The sequence below is a fragment of the Neophocaena asiaeorientalis genome, unplaced genomic scaffold (assembly GCF_003031525.2).
Source record: "Neophocaena asiaeorientalis asiaeorientalis breed wild unplaced genomic scaffold, Neophocaena_asiaeorientalis_V1.1 scaffold142, whole genome shotgun sequence".
Taxonomy (NCBI): Eukaryota; Metazoa; Chordata; class Mammalia; order Artiodactyla; family Phocoenidae; genus Neophocaena; species Neophocaena asiaeorientalis.
In genome coordinates, this window is record NW_020174563.1 from 2,541,492 (window position 1) to 2,558,404 (window position 16,913).

General features: G+C 45.3%; 1 protein-coding gene across 6 annotated transcripts in view; it reads left to right on the forward strand.

Moving 5' to 3' along the window:
- Positions 1-16,913, forward strand: part of SLC35D4 (solute carrier family 35 member D4) — a 107,887-nt gene that overhangs the window by 32,324 nt on the left and 58,650 nt on the right. For all 6 annotated transcript variants that reach the window (XR_003004928.1, XR_003004929.1, XM_024757929.1 and 3 more), the window contains exons 5-8: positions 4,570-4,647; positions 10,601-10,626; positions 13,946-13,997; positions 16,201-16,249. Coding sequence is in view for 4 of the 6 variants with exons in the window: in XM_024757929.1 (XP_024613697.1) it covers positions 4,570-4,647; positions 10,601-10,626; positions 13,946-13,997; positions 16,201-16,249 (205 nt within the window). In the remaining 2 variants the exon portion in view is untranslated. The remainder of the gene's footprint in view (positions 1-4,569; positions 4,648-10,600; positions 10,627-13,945; positions 13,998-16,200; positions 16,250-16,913) is intronic.

Sequence of the window (16,913 nt, forward strand, 5' to 3'; positions counted from 1 at the left end):
CTACTGAGCCTGTGCTCTAGAGCCTGCAAGCCACAACCACTGAGCCCGTGCGCTGCAACAACTGAAGCCCGTGCACCCTAGAGCCCATGCTCCACAACAAGAGAAGCCACCACAATAAGAAACCCATGCACTGCAACTAAGAGTAGCCCCGGCTCCACGCAACTACAGAAAGCCCACGTGCGGCAATGAAGATCCAACACAGCCAAAAATAAATAAATAAATAAATTTATTAAAAAAAGAAAAACGTACAGTGACAGCAGTAACATTTAAAAAAAAACAGAGTCTGGTACATAGTAAGTATTCAATATATCTTAGCTATTATTGTTATCATATCTCAGAACTTTTTATTTTGTTTTTTTTGCCTGCACCGTGTGGCTTGTGGGATCTTATTTCCCCAACCAGGGATCGAGCCTGTGCCCCCTGCAGTGGAAGCGCAGAGTCTTAACCACTGGATTGCCAGGGAAGTCCTCATTTCTCAGAACTTCTGTCTGATTTCACAAAAATAAGTCCTGCTGAACCTCACTCCATAAAGATAAAAGGCAGGTTTTCTAAAATAATCAGTCACTGGAGTCTCTTGAACTAATAACGTAGTTCAGACTGGGGCTTCATGCACAGAGGTGGAGGCCAAGCGAAAATCAGTAATCATAAATTGTAGACTGCCTTAATACTGTTTTTGATAGATCTCTATGGAGGCTGATAAAATCAGTCGTAGAATTACTGTTTCTAAAGCCTGTTAGCTCCTCAGTCGAAAAAATGGCTTGAGAAATTCAGATTAAAAAATTTTTAAGTGGAAATGGAAGATATCCCTTTAAAAAATGGCATAGAGTTTACTCCGAGGTCATCTGTTTTAGATCATACCAGTTATATTGCTGGAGGAAGCAGACTGGCAGGATTTGGAACACAATGGTATTGGACATTGCACAGTTGTAGGTCCAGGAAGTTTATACTGGGGGCTTGCTGTAATTTGGCTCCATAACATTGAGACTGGGAGCGTGGGCGTTGCCGTTACTGGGTTGGAGTCATGGAGTCATACCCAGAACTAGTTGTGAGCTCGCCAGCAAGCTGCCCCATTAAGCTTCAGTTTCCTTGTCTGTAAATCAGGGCAACAAGCATCCGTGGATACAGTTGTTGATATATGGTTTAAATAAGAGAATGCAATTAAAATAATTAGCACTGTGCTGAACACATTGTTGGTATCTATTATTAGAGAACTTTAATATCAGTTCTGGGGACTTCCCTGGTGGTCCAGTGGTTAAGACTCCGCGCTCCCAATGCAGGGAGCCTGGGTTCCATCCGTGGTTGGGGAAATAGATCCTGCATGCATGACTCAACTAAGAGTTCACATGCCACAACTAAGGAACCCACATGCTGCAACTAAAGATCTTGTATGCTGCAACTAAGACCCGGTGCAGCCAAAAATAATTAATAAATAAATATTTAAAAAAAAATTTTTAATTAAAAAAATTAAAAGGCAACTTTCTTTTAAAAAATTAAAAATAAAATAGAATAAAAAATAAAGTAAAATCAGTTCTGTATGTGTAAATAGATCCTTTTCCAGAATCTGATCAGAATCTCCTAGGCAGATGGAGAAACCTGTCCACAGTTTATAAAATTGAGAAAATTAAGCCTCCTTGAAGTCTAGAGTTAGCGTCTAGAGTCACCCTAAATCTCGTTTCCTTACAGATTTTATAGTCAAGGAGGCAAAAGCATTTTAAATCAGGGCTTTATTTTAAATAAATAAGATCCAGGTTGCCCTGTCATTTTCATGTCATGTACCACAGGGTTAACCTCTCTAAGATTTTCTGTGCTATCTTCTTAGGCTCAGACCTAGAAGGCCAGGGCCCACGTTTTCCAAACATGAGCCCAATGGATAAAGCCAATTAAAAAAAAATCTCTTTAATAATCTTAAAATACATAAAGAATAATTGTTTTAAGAGGGATAAAAAGAAGCACAAAAGATGAAAAACATAGAAAATAATTAAAATAAGGATGATTTTAAAAGGAAAAAAGTTTCAGCTGCACTTTTAAAGGAGTAGAGAACATTAAAAAGGCAAGAAAAATGTAAGGTGAGAGCTCAGAATGAAATGAAACAGTGCAAGTTAGAACAAAATACCAAAATAGGGCAGAGCGATACAGTTATAAAAGTCTTAAAGACAAGGTAAAAACATATACTCCCAGGGACTTCCCAGGTGGCACAGTGGTTAAGAATCCACCTGCCAATGCAGGGGACCCGGGTTCAAGCCCTGGTCCGGGAAGATCCCACATGCCGCAGAGCAACTAAGCCCGTGCGCCACAACTACCGAGCCTGCGCTCTAGAGCCCGCGAGCCACAACTACTGAGCCCACGTGCCACAACTACTGAAGCCCGCTCCTAGAGCCTGTGGTCCACAACAAGAGAAGCCACCACAATGAGAAGCCCGTGCACCGCAACGAAGAGTAGCCCCCGCTCATCGCAACTAGAGAAAAACCTGCACGCAGTAATAAAGACCCAACGCAGCCAAAAGATAAAGAATAAATCCATCTGGAAGTGGTTGGGCAGCAACATCTGCTTAAAGACCCACTTAAGATTCCTCCAAGCTGGAATAATTTCCCAGCTCAGGGTCCTCCATCGATGCCACTAAGCGTGGGCTTGGTACCTCTTAATATTGACAGCCTTCATGCAGTGCTCCTGCATTATTTCCATCGTTCCTCCCTATAGCTCCAGGTTGTAGATATTGTTATCCTCATACTACAGAGGGGCAAACTGTTTGAATACGTGCCCTGCTCCACTAGCAGATGGTGGAGCTGGAGCCTGAAGCCCAGCTGATGCCAAAACCCATGCATTATTCTTGATCTTTTTCTGCTTTCCAGGAGACATTATCATCAGCAGCAGCAACAAAGACAATAGCACAATCCCTCACCCCTTAATCCCTCCCCTTTACCTTGTCAAGATTATCTATCAAATTAGGAAAGACTGCTGTTCTTAGCAAACAGCCCAGCGATAGTCAATGTGCAGTGGGTACTCTGTGTATCTTGATAACCCACTGGAGTGTTACCTTTTTTTATATCTTCTCCCTCCCCCCCCTTTTTTGGGGTACAAAGTTGATCCCAGTTATCCCATCATTTACTGCAGTTCAGTCTCCTAAATATTTCCCTCATGTGGCCACTTTTCTCCATCTTCGCTGCCACTACCAAGTTCAGGCCACCGTCTTGTCATTCCTTGTATTAGTTTCCTGTAGCTGCTGTAACAAATTACCACCTACCTAGGTGGCTTAAAACAACAGAAATTTATTCTCTCCCAGTTCTGGAGGCCAGGGGTCTGAAGTGAGTACCAAGGTGTGTCAGCAGAGCTGCGCTCCCTCCAGAGGCTCTAGGGGAGAATCTGCTCCTTGCGTCTCTCTTCCAGCTTCTGGTGGCTGCTGGCACTCCTTGGCTCGTGGCTGCATCATTCCAGTCTCTGCCTCTGGGGTCACATCGCCTCCTCCTCTGTGTGTGTCAGATCTCTGCCTATCTCTTAGGAGGAGATCTGTGTTTGCATTTGGGACCCACCCAGGTAATCCAGAGTAATCTCCCCACCTCCAGATTCTCACCTTAATCCCATTTGCAAAGGCCCTTCTTTCACCCTATGAGGTGATATTCATGGGTTCCAGGGACTAGGCTGCAGCTATAGTTTGGAGGGCCATTTTTCCGTCTACCACACCACTGAACTTTCGCAACCATCTCTGCCTCCTTTGCCCCACCCAGCATTCCAAGGTCCCCTAAACGCACAGATCAAATCATGCACGGTGGGCTTTAAACTCTTCAGTGTCTTGTGGTCCTTGGGATGGTCCCGATTCCCTGATAAGGCCCATGATTACCTCTCCACCTTCCTCTCCCCCACTTTTCCCTTCCACACTATATTCCACCCCTCTCAACTCCCCCTGGTTCCCCGAGGAGGTGGGCTTCCTCGCTCCTCTGGGCCCTTGTGTGTGCCTCCAGCCCTCTCCCACCTTGTCTCTTTTTGCTGGGCTCATTCTTTTTTTTTTCTTTTTTCCCTTTGGCCGTGCCATGCGTCATGCAGGATCTCAGTTCCCCAACCAGATATCGAACCCACGTCCCCTGCGTTGGGAGTGCGGAGTATTAACCAGTGGACCACCAGGGAAGTCCCTGGGCTCATTCCAGTTCATCATTCTGTTCCCGTTTAGACTTTGGACTTCGCTTCCTCCGAGAAGGTGTGCTCTGCCCACACTGGGTTGGTCATGCCTTTCTGTGCATTCGGTCAGAGCTCTTACCTCAATAGGGACAGCCTCTCTAACATGTGTCCAGCTGTTCACAGGATGTGTCCCCTGCACCTGGCATGGCACCTGACACACAGTAGGTGCTTAATAAATGATGAGAATACCCGTAAGAGGGGAGCCTGTGCATCCACCCTACTGAGCACAGTGCTGCAAGCAAGAGCACTGATCCACGCAGAAGAGTTTTTGCTGGAGAGCAGTATCAACGTGAATGCCAAAAGTACCCACAGATCTTTATTTTTAAGCATAAACCAAGAATTATGTAATTATGAGATCCAAGAAAATATTTTCATGCTTATTCCTTTGTTTTCTTTCAGGCCATTCCTGTGTTTCTCACTTTGCATAATGTAGCCGAAGTTATAATCTGTGGGCACCAGAAGTGTTTTCAGAAAGAGGTAAATGATTACGCAAAAGGCTAGTTTCACTTCCCTTGCTTGAAATTTCAAAGACGTGCTTTTTATGTATGGTCCAGATTAGTGTCTGCCTTTTCCTGCCATCTGTTTCCAGTCAGGCCTGCCTGACGGTGGTCACTAATTTCAAGGATCACGGTTTTGACATCCCTTCAGTTCACCAAACATACGTGGGGATGCTTGTGGGTCTGAATGGACCTCAACCCCAGGCCAGCGCTGAGCCAGGGCCTGGGGGGCCGAGGTAGAGATGACTGTGGGCCTGGATGGTGGTGGTGGGGCATTCCCCCCTCCCCCCACCGCATCCCATCACCATGAGGAAATATTTGGCGAGCTTCCCACAGGGTGCTGGGAGCTTTAGCCCACCCTGTGGACATCCTCTTTTCCTCCCGACCCCAGCTCTGCCTTCCACCAGTTGGAACACGTTTCCTCACCTTCCGGGCCTCCATCCATGAAAAGGGGAGAGAAATGACACCCACTCAAAGAGTCGTTGGGAGGACACCATGCAGCACAGGTGCTAGTAGGTGCTCCCAACACTTTCCGGCACATAGTAGGTGCTTTGTACCTACTATGTAGTTTAGCTATGATTTTTAACGTGATTGGTGGTTTTAGTTTGGTACCTGTTTTGAGAGTTCCTTTTTTCTAACATCTGCCTGTTTCAGATGACTTCACATCAAAATTTTGGAACTTTTAAGCTTGAGAGAGGCTAGTGGGCCATGCAGGCAGCACACTTCTTACAGGTGTGCCAGGGACAGAGAGACACCTTTCCTGTGGCCAAGGCCACTCCACACACCAACACTCCCGAGGGACCTTTCTGACACATGGATCTGATCATGTCCCCCTACATACAGCCCTTCAGGACCACCCAGAAGCTACCTGGAGGCCTGCAAAGCCCTTTACCACCTGGGCCCCATCCACCTCTCTGGCTTCAGAAATTCCAGCCACAACCAAACTTCTCACTTTCCCTAGACCATGTCGTAGTGTTTCTCTCCTCTGATCTGTCAGCAAACCTCTTCGTGCACCCCTGTCCCATTCACTCTATGAATATTTCTACATCCCTGCGTATGTGGCCACCCTGCCAGGCCTGGGTCTACAGTCGTAAGCAAGAGGCATGATTGCTGCTCTTTATAGAGCATCAGCCCAGAAGGGGAGACAGACATTAAACTAAGAATTAGACCCACCTGCTCGGTTGTGTGGCCACAGCAGGCCACTCTGGGGAAGTGACATTAAAAACAGACAAAGGATGAACAGGAGTTAGACATGGTGGGGAGGGGAGGGCTCCCTGGAAGAGGAAGCAGCAGATGCAAAGGACCAGACATAGGAAGGGACTTGGTGGAAGTCATTCTGGGCTGTGTGGCTGAAGCTTGATGAGAAAGAGAGGGGGCGCTTAGGACGAGGCTGGAGACGGGCCTTTGGGGCTGAGCTAGGAATTTGGGATTTAGGCTGAGTGCACTGGGAGGAACCGGTTGGGTTATAAGGCCCACAGACACTGTGCAGCTTCACAGTGTTAAAAGCTCCCCCAGTTTCTGCGGAGGAGAACGGATTGCAGGAGGCGAGGGAAGCCTGTAGTGACTCCGGCGAGGCTCCGTACTTTAGGCTAATCTGCCTGCCGTGGGAACCTTCCCCGACACCTCAGGCAGCTTGGGCACCTTCAGCTGACATTTTACGTATCACCAGCTTGCAATTTCCATATTTCATCAATTCTAACATGTGCTGCTTTTTCTCACATCTAACATTTTCACTCTCGGGACTTCCCTGGCGGTCCAGTGGTTAAGTGCTTCCACTGCAGGAGGCACAAGTTCGATCCCTGGTCAGGGAACTAAGATCCCACGTGCTGCGTAGTGTGGTCAAAAAAATAAATAAGTAAAAATAAAATAATTCTTTAAAAAATAAAAAATAAGTTTTCACGATCTAAAATCAGGGTGGTTTTATAGTCAATGGTATGTCCTGGTCTAATGTTTGTTGGTTTTTTTTTCTTAGTAGTATAAAAAATACTAATTTTACAATCAGTGGCATCTGAAATTCAGTGAAATACAGTATGATTTTCCCTGTGTCTCTGCCTGCTTCCAGCCCTCTCATTGCAGTGACCCTGTGGTTGGGTGTTTTTTGGAGCCCCAGGTCTCAGCCCAAGGACTGGAGCTGAGCTGAAATATTCACTAACTGGTCACTTAGGTTCCAGGAGCTGCTCAAGTTCTGGGAGACTAGTCAGACCCTGACTCAATTCCACTCAAATTCCAAAGAAGACTTCTTATTCACAAAATGGATACCTTTTGTGTGAATTAAAAATGAAGATTTACCTGGTCTAGGGATGAGATCCAGCCATCTTCATGGGATACTGCTTCTTTCTTTTTTGGGGGGGGCCACACCATGTGGCATGTGGGTTCTTAATGCCCTGACCAGGGATAGAACCTGCACCCCCTGCATTGGAAGTGTGCTGTCTTAACCACTGGACCGCCAGGGAAGTCCCTCCATGGGGTATTGCTTCTTGATGGACAAGTCAGATCAGGTAGGTGAAGGTGAGGGTGGGACATGGAGCTGGAGGGTCCTCAGTGTATTTCCACCAAGCAGAGCGCAAGGGTCAGACTCCCAGGCCAAGAGGACCTTTCCTCGGAAGCAATTGGGTAAATACCAAAATATTGTGAATCTTCGACTCCATTTCCTTACTGACACAAAACAACATCATTTCTTGTCAGGGCAAATTAGGAAACAATTGAGTGGGTTACATATCTATTTAGTTATTTTTTTAAAAAACCCTTTCTTTCCTTTATGAATATCATAAGATGTAATAAGTCGTAGAAAATGCAGAGAAAAAAAATGGCAGAAATCAACTGTGATCTTACTTCCTAGAGGAAACGACTTCATTCATTCAGTTCAGACATATGTAGAATATTTACAGAAATGATAAAATACGTCCTGTTTTTCCATTGATCGATTTGTCGGAATCCCTAAATGCCTCATTTCTCTCCACGTGGAATGCAGTGTGTTGGCCGGTCCCTGTTTGTAGATTTGTAGGTGGTTTCTAGTAGTTTGGCGTTAAAATCTGCTCTGTGATGAAGATGACCGTGATATGTTCTTCATACGATTTACATTCCTGAGCATTCAGCCTGGAGCCACGACCAAGCGACCAGGTGTCATGAGGAACGTGGTTGGACGCTGTCTCTCAGACTTGACCTGTGACTCCGGACGTGGGCTCTTTGGTCCGTTATGTGTCAGGTTTCCCTAGAATGGCCTTGGGAGAGTAGAGTTGACCTCTTCATGACCTTGCTCCCAGATGATGAGAATAAGCTCTATCTGGGCTGTGGTTCATTGTCACCATCCATAACTAGTTGTTTGTGTATGTGCACACACAGAGGCACACAGTTTGACTCTAAGTTAGCGTGTGGCTTGTGGAATTAGTCTTAATAACTTGCAGATATATTTGTCACGGTTTAACCTTAGAATACTGCTATTCATTCATTGGTTCGCTCAACATTTATGAAGTATATGCTACATGTCAAACATCTTGCTAGCTCTACAGCTACAGATGTGGAGAGACACATTTATCACCCTCACAGAACTCAGGCTGAATGGTGAGCTGACATGTAAACAGGTGCTGGGATGCCCATAGAATGTCCTATGGGCTGGAACAGGCGTGTGGGTGCACTGGGGGGCAACCGCTGGTAAGTCTGCTTCCAAGGGCCAGATTTGAACCCAGTCACACAAATGGGTAGGAATTTTCTGGGCACTCCAGGCAGAGAGGAAGCAGCCAATGAAGGCCAGTGGCCTGAAAGGGCCGGTGGGTGTCACTGCAGGACTGGCTGTGACAGAATAGAGTCCAAAAGGATCAGACTCTGGAGGTCGATTGCCTGGGCGCACACCCTGTGATCCCAAGCAACTTACCTGATTTCTCTGTGCCTCAGAATCCTAGCACGTAACCCAGGACTGTACATTAACCCGTAGTGACACGAGTCAATATGTGTCGAGCACCTAGGACAGCACCAGCAGTCCTCAGAGCGCGTTAGCTCACCCAGAGCAGCGTCAGCTACTTACTGTGACTTTGGCAACGTGACTTTTGAGGAGTTATAGTGACCCACGCAGAGCTGAGATGTCGTTAGGACTTATCACTGGGTGATTTGGGGACCGAAGGGCTTGCAGAGGGGAATCTCGGACACAGACTCCTCGGTTGCTCTTGGAGCCTTGGGGGCTGGGAGCTCTGTAATGAATGTCTTGCTGGTTTTCACTCTCCATGTCTCAGGTTCTGGGCTCCTGTAGTCAGAGGAGGTCAAAATAAAAAGGACTCTCCTCTGTGGGATGGGCAAACTCCTTCAGGCACTAGGGTTGATTTGCTGCCCTGTAACGGAAGCCCCCTAGCACCTGCTGGTGAACATGTCACTCATGGAAGAGTTGAGCATCCTTTTTGTTTCCATCCTCTCCATTCCTTCTCTTCCTCCGAACTCTGGAGATGTCAGCTTTATTTAGCTCAGAATCTTTTAGTGACACGTGTTCCCATGTTGGGGGCAATTATCCAGGTGGGAGCCAGGTCACCTCTGCGTGTGTCATCCTTTCTGTACTGAAGGAATAAGTGTCCCCACTGGGGGGCAGTGGAGTCAAGGTTGGCTTTGCCTTTGGTCTCTGCTGAGGCCGGTTCCACAAAGATGAAAGATAACGTATAAGAGGTAACAAAGGATCTAAAGATGGGAGCCACTGCTTTGTACACACAACATCGTGTGTTTATTAAAACAATGCAACGTGGATTATTTAGTCACACATGAAAGCTTAAGATAACCTTCATAGCAAACCACACGTTTCTCTTGCCAGTGCTTTACTTTTTTAAAAAATTGAGATATAATTGACAGATAAAATTATATTTGTTTCAGGTGTTCAATATAATGATTCAATGTTTGTATATATTTCGAAATGATCGCCACAATAAATCTAGTTAACATCCATCACCACGCATTTGTTTCTCTTGTGATGAGAAGTTTTAAGATCTACTCTCTTAGCAACTTTCGAATATATTCAGTACAATACACTGCTGTTAACTATAGTCACCGCGCTGTATGTTTCATCCCCAGGCTTGGCTTATTTTATAATAACTGAAATTTTGTACCCTTTGAGTGCTTCATTTTTAAACAATATGTTCATAGTTCACACTTTATCTGAGCTGGAGTAAAAGAAAATTGCAGTTTGTCCTCAACTAGCAAAATAATCCTTCTGAAATGTCCAGAATTAATCTATTATCTTGCCTGACCATTTCCCCTGTCAAATATGAAAAAAATCTATGCTTCTTCCTGCAAGAGCTTTCTTCCCAAGTGCCAAGGACTAATTCCCTTAAACTGACCAATAAAAAGGAGGTAACAAAGGTAGAGTATGCATTAGAATTTCTTCATTTCAGGGAGCTCTAAACGGCAACTTTAGATTTCCCCAATCTGCCCTTTTTTCCTTCTCTCTAGGGATGGAGTCAAATGTCCCTTCTCCTTTTTTCTGTTTCCTAATTTACACATCATACCAGAGAATTTATAGCACTGCTCAGGGTCAGAGCTGGATTAATGAAAGGAAAATTTAAAGAGACAGACCGGAAGAGAAGTTGAACAAGAGCTTAATTTCTTTTCCTACACAGGGTACATTGATTTCTCTCTCCTTTTCATGGTGTGTAAGATATTCGAAGGCTTGGGCGTGGCGTCATTTTGCTTTTTTGTGGGTAAACATAGTTCTAATGGTGAGAGCGGTAAAACTACTCATCCAGAGTGCTTTGCCGAAGTGACTCAACTCTGGACCTCTGAGTCATCCTTCGTTTGGTCCAAGCAGAAAAAGCCTCAATAAATACTGAAGTGCAGCAAGTTGTTAAGCCCCCAATAAACTTATTCATAATTTATGTGCCTCTTGATCTAAATATTTACTTTTAAGGGGAACAAAAAAGAGTTTTCAAAGACTAATTGTACGTCTCTTTATTTTCATACAGAAAACATCTCCTGCAAAGATCTGTAGGTAAGTTTAAAAAAAACAAAAAACAACTGCACAAACATCTAAAATAGAAGATTTAACCTGATATTAACTTCGATGAGAAACCGTCTGTTGACAATTCATACTTGAGAGTTGACAGAGGAATTTATTACAGACACTCACATATCCCTATTTTGTGTCTTATTCTCAAATTTGCTCTTTTTTTTTTCTGAAATATTTTATCCCTAAGGGGAAAACAACTCATGCTAGATTTCAGCCATTGATGCCCAGAATTTCACTAAGAGTTGTGCAATACTGATGAAGAATGAAAATGGAAAAATGGAAGTGACTTAAAGTTTTAAAAATAATGTTTGATCCTCATTGGGTTTTTAAGAATTCCCATGGTGGAAAAGTACTGGCCTGCGAATCCACGGATCTGAGTCGTGGTCTTGGGCCACACAGCACCGTGACCGTGGGCAGGTTTCATACCTCTCTGTGCCTCAGTTTTCCCAGCTGAAACATGAACTGGGATGGACCCTCTGGCAGGTCCCTGTGCTCCTGTTGTGCTAATTCTGACCTGGATGCCTTGTCCTCTGGTGGCTTCCTGCTTCCTCGGCAGTAGCTGCGAAGCTCGGTCCTGAAGATAGAAAACCAGCAGAATGTTTTGATACGTGGATTTAGGACTTTTTGTTTCATATATTTCTGGGCTTTCATCCAATCTCCTTTTTTTGCCTTTATTACAGGCTGCTACTTGAAGAAAAAAAAAATCCCACTGTCAGGAAGCATCCTCTTGTTTAAAAGATTAGCAGGTGTTAAAGAGAGGCATTAAAACCCATTTATGCCTGATGTCATCAGGTGTAGCTCAAGGCCAATTTCCGTGCGGAAACCAGGGGCTGCCTCACACCTGGCACTTCTCCCCTCAGCCCTGAGGGCTTGTCTGCTTGAGGGGATCTAATGCTCATTGCCTGTGGATGGGGAAGCATCCTGCATCCTCCAAAGCCTCTGTCCACTGCAGGCTGACACCAAAACCATGAGGGTTCTCCTCTCCCCCAGCCTACAACCTGCCTATTCCTGTGCAGTCCCAGAAACCCTCCTGGACAACCTCCCTCCTCTCACCCCACCCTGACCTCTGAATCCCTCAGCCGTCGGGTGCCAGGGAATTGTCTCAAGGCTGTTTGAGTGTGTGCCTTTAAAGTTGGCGAGGCTATAGGAGTGGGTGGACTGGAGTGGTTAGAACCTGTCCCATGTTGTCCTGCCCTTCCTGAAGCCCTGAGGCCCCAGCTCTGAGGATTCCTCTGTACCCATCCTCCTGCCTCAGGCCCAGCAGCCATGCTAGTCTTTTAAGGGTTACACACTATGTGTGATGACAACAGTGAAGACTGTGTGTGTGTGGGGTGTGTGTGGACAGAACTGATTAACATCACTATTGCCAGTGTACTTAGGTTATGAGTATCAGGCTGTTGTGTATTACGTAGATATATGTAAGTAATACAGAATTTGATATGTATGTAGAACATATACTGGTGTGAGATGTCATATGATAAAGTTCCCTAACAGTGAAAATGCTGTATTCACTGCCCCCATTTATGTCTTTGATCCTTTGCTGCTCGCTGCGTAATGCAATGGTCAGAAGGGACCCAACCCTGAATATGTTGTTGCATCATAAAATGGAAAGGGGGGGAAAAAGCACGTGGTCCTTTGGGTTTTGTGTTTTCTGGTGCCTTTCTTTCGGAGGAGAGAATGATTGGCAAAAGCTATAGGCCAAGATATTTTGGTATATGAAGCCCATATACCATCTAAAAACCACTGATTTCTAAGCCAAAAAGTATCTCCAAATCGACTTTCTAATGAATGAGAAAATGTGAAAATATCGTGATCGGCAATGTTACTTTTTTGTGCAAGAATTATAAAAAGAACCTTTTATTATGGAAATTTCTAAACAGATATAAAAGTAGACAGAACAGTATAATGAAGCTCTGTAGACTCATCCCCCAGATTCAACAGTTTTCAACTTAAGCCTCTACCCAGCGCCTCATTTCAGCAAATCCCAGGCATTGTAGCGTTTCAGCCATAAATATTTTGGTATGTATAAGAGATTTTTTTCTAATGAAACTTTTTTTGTTTGTTTTATTTTATTATTATTTTTTTTGGCCACGCTTCGTGGCTTGCAGGATCTTCGTTCCCCAACCAGGGACTGAACCCCTGCCCTTGGCAATGAAAGCGCCGAGTCCTAACTACTGGACCGCCAGGGAATTCCCTTATTTGGGAAAAAGTTAAAACCGATAGAAAAGCTCCAAGAATATTACAATGAACTCCCATATACCTTTTATCTAGATTCACCCACTGATAACGTTTTTTGTATTTGCTTTCTTTCTCTCTCCATATATATATGGAGATGATACATATATATATGTAAGAATATATACATAATTATTCTTACTCTTTTCTGAACCATTTGAGAATAAGTTGCAGGGGTTATGACTCTACCCCTAAATACTGCAAAGCGTATCTCCTAAAAATAAGAAGCTCTTTTATAACCACAGTGCAATGTTTAAGTTTAGAAAATTAACATTGGATACAATACTGTTATGTAATATTGAGTCGATGTTCAAATTTGGCCAATGATCCCGATATTGTCTTTTATAGTAACTTCTTCCCCCAAAGATGTCATGTCTCTTTCATATCCTTTAATCTGGAACAGTTTCTCGACATTTTATTGCCTTTCATTGGTTTCATAGTTTGAATAGTGTAAGCCCATTGTTTTGTGGACTATCCCTGAATTTGGGTTTGTCTCAGTGTTTCCTTGTGATTCAGTCCAGGTTATGCATATTTGGCAGGAATACCACATGAGTGACGTTGTGCCCTTCTCAGTACATCGTATCAGGAGGCACATGATGTAGCTCTGTCCTGCTATTGGAGATGTTAAGTTTGATCATTTGGATAAGGTGATAAGTTTGTAATGTGCTTTCCGTGGTGTTTTCTTATTGGTAAGCGGAACAACTGTAGTCTGCTTGCCCAATTTTCCACTAGTGTATTTTTGGGGATTGGTAGTTTAAAGAAGTTTCCTTTTATATATACTGTTTTTCTCAAGTGAGCCAGCTGTTCTTTTGCACATGTCCTGCAAATGCCTGTCTCTGGGAAGATGGCTAGCCGAGCCCCAGAGAAGAAACTGGTGTCAGCAGAGCACATAATTGAAAACTACATGGGTAGTGAGGTTCTCAGAGGATGAACGGGGGAATTGGGTGTGGTCTCACGAGATCTTTGCCTCATCCGAGCTCCAGTCCGTGTATTTCAACCTCCACACTCTCCGGGACTCACCCTTGATGTTGACAAGTGAAGCTGCGTGTTTACCTCCTCTCCACAGTGCCCTCTTCCTCCTGGCTGCTGCAGGGTGCCTGCCCTTCAACGACTCCCAGGTGAGTTCAGGCGGACTCACTTTGCCTTCCAGGTATCTCTGAAGCCTGCGTGGATGAGCAGAATTTCCGAATCCTTCCTTTGAGGAGCAGGATAACCTTGGCCTGTACAAAGGCATGTAAAAGCAAACTTTTGGGGCCCTAGGGCACTTTTTGGCCAGGCCAACACCTCTCCTCAGGTCTCTGCCTTCTCCCAGGCTGCAGCAGGGGAGCCCGCAGACCTCGGGCCTCTGGGTGCCGTGATGGGGGCGGTCCACCCTCTGTACGTGCTGGGAGGGCCTGCACATCCAAATGACTCCAGCCCCACACACTGAGGTGAAGTTGGTTTTCTTTTCCTCTCATCCCAAGGGCCTCATCTGCACAGTGATTTTCACTTTGTCAGACTGAGTTTTTCTTTATTAGGCTCTGAGAACCCACCCCCACCTCCAGGAGTCATCTCATTTCGGGCTCTTTTTTTCTTTCTTTTCTTCCCCAGCATTTATTCAGTTCCCATCAAGTGTTAGGCACCAAGCCAGGCTCTGGGGGCACAAGGAGGAATTGCCATCATCCAGGCAGAAGTTGGAGTCTAGTCAGAGCAAAGGGGAAGGGGCAGACGATGAACAGATAATTATAACACAGGAAGGCCAGGGCTCTGTCCAGGGAGGTGTGGGATCCTTCGAGGCTCAGAGCAGGAATAGGGAGCAATTATAGGGAGCTTACTGTGTGCCAGGCTCTGTGCCAATGCTTTAGTGCCTTATTCTATTTAATCTCACAGCAATTCCACAAGGGTACAAGCTATTATTATCTCCATTTCATAGCTGAAGAATAGCGAGGCCCAAAAGGTCACCAGCTAACAAATAAGTGGGGATTTTAGAATTTAACCCAGATCTTTCTATTTTCTTTCTTTCTTTCTTTCTTTTTAAGTCACTGATCCTTTATTTTGTTCCAGTTAATATATCAAGTATTAGAAACATGAAAGCCATCATATATTGAACACTTGTGTGCCAGGCACTGTGCTGAGATCTCTGTATGCTCTGTTTCATTTAATTCTCACAACAAACCTTGAATGGTTAGGATTACTATTTTACAGAAGAAGAAACAGACTTAGATTAAAATAATTTTTTCACCTGCTTGGTATAGTGAGTGTATAGATCGTGGCACAACCAGTCTTCAAACCTAGACTTGTCTGCCTCCAAAAGACATGTGTTTTTTTTGCGGTACGTGGTCCTCTCACCGCTGTGGCCTCTCCCGTTGCGGAGCACAGGCTCCGGACGCGCAGGCTCAGCGGCCATGGCTCACGGGCCCAGCTGCTCCGCGGCATGTGGGATCCTCCCGGACCGGGGCACGAACGCGTGTCCCCTGCATCGGCAGGCGGACTCTCAACCACTGCACCACCAGGGAAGCCCCAAAAGACATGTTTTTAATTACCATGCTAGTTTATAGCAGATGGGCAATAGTCTTTTGGATGTGGGGAAGGGAAGGGGGCAAGAGAATTAACCCGGATCTTTCTGATGCTGGAGCCAGGCTCTGCTTACTGTACCTAAATCTTGAAGGATGAGGAGGAGCAACCCAGGAGAAGAAGGCAGGTACGGACAGAGCCCTAGAGGCGTCCTGAGTGGCCTGTGATTCAACTTTATTGAGCACCTACTATGTGTGCGTCCCTGGGCAAATTCCTGCCCTCTTGGAATTAATCATCTAGTGCGGGGTGGAGACAGAGACAGGTCACAAGTAAAACAGAGTGTGTCAGGTGAGATAAATGGAAAAAGGAAGGGAAGAAGAGGCGGGAGTGCCCCTCAGCTGAGTTGGCCAGGGAAGTGCAAGTTCTCTTTCTCTGGAGGGGGATGGGCAGTGGATGGGACTGGTTGGGTTGATAGGAGCTTGTCATAGGGATTCTTGGGTGTCCTGAGTTTGGATTTCATCCTGAAGTCACTGGGGGATGGCTGGATGATTTTAAGCAATAGGTGGCACCATCAGGTCTACTTTTTAGAGATGCAGTGCTGGGGAGTGGGGGGGATGGGGAAAGAGATGCTGGAGGCAGGGAGCCCTGTTAGGAAATGTTGTAGGCAACCGGGTGAGAAATAAGGAGGGACTGGTCCAAGGCCCCAGAGTCCTGTCTGGCACCATGCCTGGCACTGTGCATTGACGTTTAGTGTTTCTGATCATCATGCTGGATCCCGTTTGTCTGTACTTACAGCCAATTTTTTTTGTTTTTAATCTTGTGTTACAGTTTGATCCAGATGGTTATTTCTGGGCTGTAGTTCACTTATTCTGCATAGGTAAGGGTTTTTTAATAAATTTATTTATTTAATTATTCATTTTTGGCTGTGTTGGGTCTTTGTTGCTGTGTGGGCTTTCCTCTAGTCCCGGCGAGTGGGGGCTACTCTTCGTGCGGTGCATGGGCTTCTCACTGTGGTGGCTTCTCTTATTGCGGAGCATGGGCTCTAGGTGTGTGGGCTTCAGTAGTTGTGGCTCGTGGGCTCTAGAGCGCAGGCTCAGTAGTTGTGGCGCACGGGCTTAGTTGCTCCACGACATGTGGGATTGTCCCGGACCAGGGCTTGAACCCGTGTCCCCTGCATCGACAGGTGGATTCTCAACCACTGTGCCACCAGGGAAGCCCCGTTGGTAAGTTTTTAAAGAAGTCTTACTGAAACAATTGAGACTTATTATTCCTTATCATGTATCCACTTTTTAGTGATCCTGGGCAATAGGAAGATGAAATCCAAGGTGTCAAGGTTAAAATTAAATAGGCATTTTTCTGGTTTGATTTTTCTGTTTTGGAGTTTTCCTGAAATGTTTTCAGTTTCCATAGAGTCTCGCCTTTCTCATGACAAACATTCATTAACTCGCCAGGGCCCAGGCTTTGCTTGCTCAAATCCACTTGTGCAGTGCTGGTTGGTCTTCTCTAAAAATGGTGAGAAGAGATCCAGATCCAGAGGTTTC